The sequence below is a fragment of the Ipomoea nil genome, unplaced genomic scaffold, assembly GCF_001879475.1.
Source record: "Ipomoea nil cultivar Tokyo-kokei standard unplaced genomic scaffold, Asagao_1.1 scaffold2647, whole genome shotgun sequence".
Classification (NCBI taxonomy): Eukaryota; Viridiplantae; Streptophyta; class Magnoliopsida; order Solanales; family Convolvulaceae; genus Ipomoea; species Ipomoea nil.
Window position 1 is genome coordinate 2,176,087 of NW_017619075.1, and position 10,000 is coordinate 2,186,086.

Consider the following 10,000-nt stretch of genomic DNA (forward strand, 5'->3'; position numbering starts at 1 on the left):
GAGGCCGCTAAACCTCCATGATTTGCCCCTCCACGTATTGGAAAAAATAGCTTAAAATGGCATGTTAAGTAGCTATTTTGTGGTACAATTATCTGTGGGGTCCACTTCCGATTTGGATCGTGTCAAAGTGGATTCGGGTTCTTCGTAGTGAGATGAAGAGATTGATATATTGTACACTTAAAACAGATAATAGGTGAATGAGATATTGGTTCTCAAAGTAGACTCATTTGAGTTGGAAAAATGAAGTGAAAAAGCTTGGGAGTAGCTTTTGTCCCACATTGGTTTGGGAAGTGGATTTGCACCACTATTTATACAAGAGCTCTTTTAAAACTTATTTAATTGTATAGCATAGAGGCTCTCTCACGTGCGCAAGGGGGTGTAAATCAAATCTCAAAATGAGACTGAAAAAGCTTGATTCAGGTAGTGGCCTGCTGTTGCAAACTGATTTTATATCAGTTTAAATGCTAATCCTCAAGCCCTATATAAGAGAGGGTAGAGCAGCAGAAATTTTAAAAGAACAACAAATCATAGTTTTTCAGCTTCAAAACTCTCTGCTTGCTATTGTGTTCTAAGCCTTGCTCTAGTTCGCCAGGTTCAAAGTTTGGGTGCTCAAACATTGAACCGTAACATGTTTTATCCTGGGAAACCTAGGTTACAACGCTCCTAGCACTTGTGGGAGTTAGCAAATAAGGTTTTAAGGAAAGAGTGATTCGCTCGACTCGTGCTACCACCTACACCAAACCCGAGCCACATCTCTTCACCATTTCCTTCCCAAATTTTCTATAAAATAATAATCCTTATTTCGTAGGATTATTATTATTGGATTTTGCCAACGAAATATCCAACATCACCATCTTGTCAAGTAAGAGTGTATGGGTCTTGGGGCAAGGAAATTTCGCCTTTGTGGGCACTAATAAGCAAATTAAACTTTGGATTGACTTTATTTGTTTAATTATTTTTTCCCTCTCATTTTACCGGTTACAGGTTAGGTTAGTTTATTATTCATTTGTTAAATTAATTTTTCTTATTTATTTTGTAAATGTTTTTTTTATTTCATTTTTTTTTTTCTGTTTAGTATTTTGTTAATGATGTTTCTATGTAAATTTTATGCTCCAACACTAAATCCAAATATTGTAAATAAGTTGAATAAAGTCTTGTGAATCAAACTAGACACATATATAAAATAAAATGGTATAAAAAGGCAGAGGGAGTATATATTAAATTGATCAAATTGATAACAAAATGCTAAAATGAAAATGTTACCCTAATGAAGCTAAGCTAGCGATCAAAAGGGTATAAAGTCTGAATATATACAACAAGCTAAGTATGAAGATGCAAAATTCAACCCAGTTGTCATCCATTATATTGATAGCTTTATTTAGCTTTTAATTTCCATGTGAAAGCATAGTAGACAAGCATAGGATTTGTGAATGCCTTAATTGGCTTTATATCCAAAACTCATCAGTCATTACCCACTTTACTTCAACTTCTTTATCCCCATTCTTCTTATATAGCAACCTAGAATTTGGGGTCATCAACACAAATTCAATGGCTATGATTGACTTGAACTTTTTTTTTTTTTTCCCTTCTTCCTCCTCTTTTTGGGTATAATAATCTTAGTGGCATGCATGGAAACCATTCCATACTAACAATATAATTTACCTTCACTTAATCATACATTAATTTGAGAATTTTTAACACATACATCAATTATTTACAATAAGGTGAGGTCTCCTAAGCTAGGCCTATGCTCATGAGGAACTCAAATCCACCTTAATGTATGGATTCAAAATATGCTTTATAAGCGACTAAATTTGGAGAACTCTAGGTATAATAATGAATGAATTGAAGCTCCCATGCATATATAAGAATTATAATATGGAAAAAAAAGAACTTATTATATGCATTCCAAAGATATTTTAAATAGAATCTTGAGTTTCAATCTGTTACTGCTGAAAAAAAAAAAAAACATAAAATTTTAACAACCTAGCTAAAAAGATGGTTGGAAATTTGGGAGTTAAAAAAAAAACACCTTCTGCAATAACCATTTAAGGTGGTCGAAATGTGATAAAAAATTCTGACCACCAAACAAAAGTGGTAGGATTTCAACCACTTTTAAATGAATAGAAATCTAAGAATTTCAGGAAAGTGTATATTATTAGGATGTATGACCTAAGGGTGTACTCAAACCAAGCTTGAGCCCAAAATAAGTTCAAAGCTTCAATTCGTATCAACTCAAAATTCAAAACTCAAAAAAATTGGTTTGAGCTCTACTTTTTTTTTTTTTTTTTTTTTAGCTTGAAATCAATTTGGATATGCTTAACTAAAATATATTTTCTTCTTCTAATGCAAATATATAATAGGATAAATTTGTAATTTTATATTTATATTTATTTATATTACTAGTTCTACACACGCATTGCGCAACAGATTTAATGCCAAATGTTTGTATTTAAATAAATAATTCAATATATCTCTTAGGATTTCTCTAATTCTCTCTTGTCTCTGGTTTTCGACCGCTCAAATTTCTACACGGCCGCCACCTCCGTGAAGCAAGCGGATCGGAGGCGGCGTCCGATCGTCTTCCCAGGCCGTCATCTCCACCGCAGACAACGTCCGCCTTCATTGTCTTCTCTGCCTTCACCGTCTTCTCTTCCATTCTCCGGTTACACCTTACCCCACCCCTCTATCTCCACCGCTACCGGTCGTTACTTCCTTATTTTTGCATTGTTGTTTCCCTTTGCTTTGCTTTGCTTTACTGATTTAATTTTGTTTGCAGTTTCTGTGTTTTTCCTCTCGTTTACTTGGTGAGTTCTTTTTCATAAAGCGTGAAATGATAAAATTGGTCATGGCGTATGTGAATCTCATCCTAGGTGACAAACATGACAATGAAAAAGAGACTCTTCTAAACTATGATAAGCAGTTCAGCCCGATGGAGATATTGTCAATGGATAGCAGAATGGAAATAGATACTCAGGTGGTGTGCAAGACTATTCAAACAGTGTCAGTCTTGTTGGTGATAATGAACCAAAATCAATTTAATATCGCAAAATAATATTTATATATACACACACGAAAGTATATAAAATATTATTCGATATATATATCTGAAATATATATATATATATATATATATATATATATATATATATATATATATATATATATATATATATATATATATATATATATATATAGGGAAGGGATCAGGTGCATTTGTTGCTTCCCGTGCGGTTGTGCGGTGGATTAATGTGCGTGAGTGTTGTGCTTAATATGCCTGAGATTTGTACTTAATGTGCGTCATGTTAATATGCGTGAGTTTTGTACTTAATGTGCCTGAGTATAGTGCTTAATATGCGTGAGATTTGTGCTTAATGTGCGTGAGTAGTTCCCGAAAACAATACTCCCAAACGCTCCATTCAAAAGACGGTGTCCAGATCGGGTTTCCATATATGGTGGTATTCACTATTCAGGGCACTTACAAAACCATTATATTGTGTTTGGGGCGGTTATCATGGTGGTGGTTGAATTGAGACGAAAAGTAAAGTGGGTTTGGAGAGTAGAAAACAATGATTTCGGCCGGGAAATTGGGTGGTGGTGGACGGGAACCTTTCAACTGCACGAAAACATGGATCATCATCATCAGGGAGGAGGCAATGGCTACTGGGGATGGGGAAGAAGCTGATATCCATATTTTCTGCTGCATTTTACACATTCACGCACATTAAGTACAAATCTCAAACACATTAGACATAATACTCACGCACATTGAGTACAAATCTCACGCACATTAATAACCGCACAACTGCACGGGAAGCATTCAACCGCACGGGAACCTTTCACTATATATATATATATATATATATATATATATATATATATATATATATATATATACACACACACACACACACACACACACACACAAATATATATATATATATATATATATATATATATATATATATATATATATATATATATATATATATATATATATATATATATATAAATCAGACCACCATGGTTATATGCATGAATATCTACGGAAAAGATATATATACATATCAACCAAATGGAATTTATAATCCACAGATTATAATTTCAACCAAACTAAATAAAAAAGAGAGGATTTTTGCTTAGAAGCATAATCCAAAACCACATAAGAAGAAGAAAAAAAGGCTCGTGTTTGGGTATAGGGTTTTTAGTGCGAGTCAAGAGATCACTCTTTCCTTAAAACCTTATATGTCACCCCCAAAAGTGCTAGGAGCATTGTGGCCTAGGTTTCCCAGGATAAAACGTGCTACGGTTCGACGTTTGAGCACCCAAACGAACGAACCCAGCGAACTAGAGCAAAACCTTGAACACAGTTAGGCAAAGAAAGGAGTAGAAGCAGAGTTTTGAGGAGAGAAAAACACTTCCTGTGTTGTGTGTTCTTGTCACTATGCTTCCCTCTATCCCTTCTTATATAGGGATGTAAGACGTTAATAGCATTCAACAAGGCCATTTGAACTTGGCTTTGTAACATCTAAAACAGCAAGCCATTACCCAGGATTTAAATTCAAAATTGAAATTGGAGTTAATTGAAAATTAAATCCGTAACTGAAGAATTTAATCCCACGGGCATGGCTTAGTTTCGGCCCCCAGGCCGAAACCATACTACTCAGTTTCGGCCTCTCAGGCCGATGCCTGCAGGTGCCGGCGCACGCGAGATTAGGCTTGAGCCAAGCCGTTTCGATCTCGTTTCTAGTTGGAATTTCCACCCCCCCCACCCCCACCCCCCCCCCCCCCGCGAGAGAGCCTCTATGCTATACAATTCTACAAGCTCTAAAAGAGCTCTTGTATAAAAGAATGGGGGGAGGGGCAAATCCTCTTCTGAAATCAATGTGGGACAAAAGCTCACTTTTTCCCTCCATTTTTCCAACTCAAATGGGTCTACTTTGAGAATCAATATCTCATTCACCCATTATCCGTTTTGAGCGTACAATATATCAATATCTTCGTCTCACTACGAAGAACCCGAATCCACTTTGACCCGACCCAAATCGAAAGTGGACCCCACTAATAATTGTACCACAAAATAGCCACTTAAAATGCCATTTTAATGTTATTTTTCCAACAAGTCTTGGGTACGTTTGACCAAATCACTAAAGAAGCTTTAAGTTCCTCCAAAGAATTCAGCTTCAAATTTGTGAAATAGTCTGCGAATAAGTTTTCTGTAGCATTGCTAGGGAAGTTGTTTCTATGTCTGACTGTAATGAATGTTTGACCATTCTATCGATCTTTATTGTAAACGTTTCAGCCTATGATTAATGAATTAGCTTCTTTATTTTCAAAAAAAAAAAATCAAAGTATATCAATTCAAGATTATATAGGAGAATTTCATTATAATTGGCATTAAAATTAATGTTTAATTTGCACTTTTTTAAAAATAATTATCTAAATACTTATAATAGTTGGTATGGTATTAGGTAGTAGATACTACTTTTGGTTGGAATTACTCTAAGTTTTGTTAATTCGTTTTTGGATAGGATTTACATCATTGTCTTCGTCTTCATTGCTTGTCCGCTTCTTTCTTGTTGGTAGTGTCTCGTGTATAATTGAGTTAATGGTGCTATTTTGCAAAAAGAACATATTTTGTGTAATTAATTTTGTTACATTAAAGAAATAGATGCATGGAATCCCTAAGTTGATTCCCTTATACTAATATTAATAAAATTGATCCGATCATTTTTTAGCCATTGATCATCCTAGATGGATGGATCAAATTACTCTACACTTATCACGAGAAATCTAGTTCACATTTGATAATGATTATATATATATATATATATATATATATATATATATATATATATATATATATATATATATATATATATATATATATTCTTTGTTCTCCCCCTCCCCCTCCCCCCCTACCACCCGCCCTCACCTGAGCTGAAATCCATTAAACATGGCTTATAACAATTGAATGTCATAAATTGGGGTCTCCATCATAACATGGCTTATAACAATTGTATGTTATGAATTGGGACTCTAGTAACTTATTATCAAAGGCTAAATTATCAAAAGAATAGTGTCATGTCACGAGGGAGATCGATTAGGAGGGTTGGTTAGCATTATTCAAACTTAAAACCTTCCTTATAAAAATCAATGAGTAAGTTAAGAATAATAAATAGTTAACGGAATATTTCGTTACTAAATTTATGTAGGGATATTTAGGAAAAGTAAATGATATAATAGATGGTAAAGAAGAAAAAGGTTCAAATTTAGTTCAACTTAATACCTAAACACAAATTTAACTAGATAGTAACATGAATCCAATTAAAATAATTATTAAGTCAAATCTCAAATAGTTTAATTTACTTCGAACCTTAAAATGTATCAAGTGAAAAAGAAAACAACACCCATCATCCGATATCATTAAGGAAAAAAAAAATACACGACTCTCCTTGGCGTTTGGTTGGGGGAAATTTAAATTCCATACCCATTTAATTCCCACTTAATTTTAAAGGCCACTAAATTCCTTAGTTTGGTGGGTGGTTGGAAGAAATTGTAATTCTCTTATTTTCATGGAATTAAATCCCATGTTCCCCATTGAGATTTTAATTCCGTAGATTTTAAGAAGAAAAAAAAAAAAAAGATAATCATGAGATAAAATTACCCCTCACATTTTTTAACCTAAAATTGATGTCTGGCAACAATGGACATTTTAGACTTTATACTACTTATTCTCTTTCAATCCCTATGTATACCTAACATTGGAATTGAAATTTCCAGTTATTTTATTCCTGTAAACCAAATACTGAAATTTAAATTCCCACTTTATTCCCAGTAATTCATCTCCTATAAAATTGCAATTCTTTTCTCATGTAATTTCCTCTCTCCAACCAAACGCCATGTTAATGTACGTTGGTAAATCCCATTTAAATTATCTATAACTAATTAGCTGAAATCAAGAAGGCTAAGATTAAAAGTTTGTATTCTTAGCCATCTTGGTTAATTGGGAATACATACCCTAATAAGATGTACTATCTTCTTATATATATGGCTGATTGGGAATACATACCCTAATAAGATGTACTATCTTCTTATATATATGGCTGATATTGAATTCCTGTGTACGTACATCTCTCCCACATGCAACGTAGGACCATTTCATCTACCACATTTACTAATTCACATTATCCTTTTTATTCCCAACCATACAAAATTACAAATATACAATGCAAGAAATGAAATTTTGTTCCCTCTCTATATCAATCCCATAGTTTTTGTCCAAAAAGGAGTAAAAATTCGTCCAAAACAGATTAAAAGTCCCAAGTAGGGACTAGGGAGGGGCTCACCACACTGGACGACAACAGCTGACGTCCTCATAAATTCACTATCCCTACAAAAAGCCTGTACCGAAGTAAAAAATAAAATAAAAAATTAAAAATAAAGTAAAACCACTTTACTGATCTTTATCTGTAAGGCGGGTCAGGTCAAAATGAAATATAACACTTTTTTGGCTACTAAACACTCTCTAAAAGTATTACATTTTGCCTTATAAAGAACAAACACTTGTCAATATTACTTATAAGAAAAAATATAATATTTTTGAGGAAAAATGTAATAGTTTTACATCAAAATGTAAAAGTATTACATTTTTCTTCAAAAGTATTACATTTTTCGATCTCTTATAAGTAACAAATATTTTATTTCTAATTAGTATTACATATTTTAGTAAAAGTACGTAGTACATTTATAAATTGATCTGATCTGATTCATCTCACAGATAAGGATCCATAAAACGGTCTCACACTGCAAAAATGTGACCCTTAAAAAAATATATACACTTTTAAATAACATGCAAAGGCCAAGACCTTGTGGTCAAGCGGCATGAAGTGACTCTCCGAAATGTGAGGTCATGGGTTCGAGTGGAGGCGGTATTGACTCATTGGGCTTTAATAGGTTGAAAAAGTATATTTAAATAGATATATAGTACATGTAACACGGCCAATAGTACTAAAAAAAAAAAAAAAAAAAAAGTGCCAAGTTTCTAATATATAAGCGTTGATGGAGATTTGATAATACTTTGAATAAAGTATAATAACATTTTTAAATCATTGTTACTTGATAGACATTAGTTGGTGATGAATTTAGTATCCACTTGAGAGTGGATAGTGCAAATGTAGACCCTAGCTAGTTACCACTCTGATCTCCCTCTCCCTTTTTATATGTATAAATATCCCATCCTCTTCCCTTTTCAACTCCACACAAATTCTCTCTATATATCCCTTCTCATCATTCAATTCCTCTGTGTTTCTTTCTTTCTCTCAAGCATGGCAAAAATGGCTACAATGCTCACCATCCTCAAGTTCTCAATCTTCATCTTTGTTATTATGTTTCAGAATCAGGTTAGTTCAGTACACTACAGTTTCTGCCATTTAGTTAATTTGCATTGTCTTAATTTTAGCTTAATTAATTAGCTTGTTCGAAAATGTTAAGGATTCATAGCAGCTTAACATAGTTGTTGTGATTGATGTTTACTTTTACAGGCTTCAATGGCTGCACATTCATCTACCCCGCAGCCACTGGGTAACAACCGCATGGTAATTAACACTGCACCATTATACTTTTTCTCACCTATAATATAATAATAACTTATCTTAATTAGGACTATGAATTGTAACTACCCATTATAATAATGAACCAGATCGAGTTAGCTAGATTGACTAATGATTGAGAAGAGACACCTCTAATGGGAGGCGTTCAAGTATTCTGACGACAATACGTAATAATAGTAAAATACAATATAATGTTACACGTCTCGAATAATTTATTTTGAAGTATATAATTTTGTCTGATTAACTCATACATTGTGGACTAGTTCACAAGTAATGACTATAAAAAATTGCTAAACTATCATTTTAGACAAATTGTTTAGATTATTACATAACATTATATTCAACTACTATAATTATATATGATTATATTTAATTTCCACTAATATAATTAACTAACATGGTATTTGTTGGAGTGCAGTATGGTGTGACTGAAGGCAGCCTGCGTCCTCAAGGTATGCCAAATAATTTCATTACAATAATTAATTAGTTCAATTAATTAAGACAAATTATTATGATGATTATTATTAAGTAATTAATTAATAACAATTGTTGGGTGGCCGGCCGGCGGCCGGGGGATATATGCAGAGTGCTCGCCGAAGTGCAGTTTCCGGTGCTCGAAGACGGCGTTCAAGAAGCCGTGTTTGTTCTTCTGCCAAAAGTGCTGCGCCAAGTGTCTGTGTGTGCCGCCGGGGACTTACGGCAACAAACAAGTTTGCCCCTGCTACAATAACTGGAAGACCAAGAGAGGAGGCCCCAAATGCCCTTAATTATATATCTATTTCACCACCAATTAATTAACAACATATTTTTTTAAAATTTATATATTATTATAAGTATTTTGTTAAGAAAAACGGATGGGATCATTATCCACCTCCGATCCCTCTCTCATATATTATGGGGAAAATAATTATTATTATAGTATTTCCCTTAGTAGACTAGAGGTCGAAGAAAATGATCTAAGAATATCATCGAATCTGATCCGTTTTTTAGATTTTAATTTAAGTTGAGTTATTGTATGTGCTTGTACTTAAATTTATCAATATTTAGTAACATATCTATCTCTTCATAGTAATTAAAAGTTTATTATATTCACCCTTTTTAAAATAAATTGTATTAATATCTACATTTAATGAGACGGAACTAATAATTCAATCCAGTCTCAATCGATACTCAAATGTCATTACTCATTATAAACCAACTCTTTCATAGTACTTATTTTTGTACGAGTATGTACTCATTTGTGTATAATAATAATAATAATAATAATAATAATAATAATAATACTATTATTATTATTATTATTATTATTATTATTATCAAGTTTAATTTGAACATCATGGAATATATACAAACGTGACACTCTATGCATCTAGATTGATCATATGATG

At 33.0% G+C, this 10,000-nt stretch overlaps 1 protein-coding gene across 1 annotated transcript; it reads left to right on the forward strand.

Annotated features, from left to right (window-relative positions):
• The first annotated feature begins 8,111 nt into the window (after positions 1–8,111).
• On the forward strand, positions 8,112–9,698 carry LOC109154548 (protein GAST1-like). The gene is made up of 4 exons (XM_019302320.1): positions 8,112–8,402; positions 8,544–8,597; positions 9,031–9,064; positions 9,198–9,698. Exons 1-4 carry the CDS (start codon positions 8,223–8,225, stop codon positions 9,377–9,379), a joined length of 450 nt encoding a protein of 149 aa, XP_019157865.1. The 5' UTR covers positions 8,112–8,222; the 3' UTR covers positions 9,380–9,698.
• Positions 9,699–10,000: the final 302 nt, after the last annotated feature.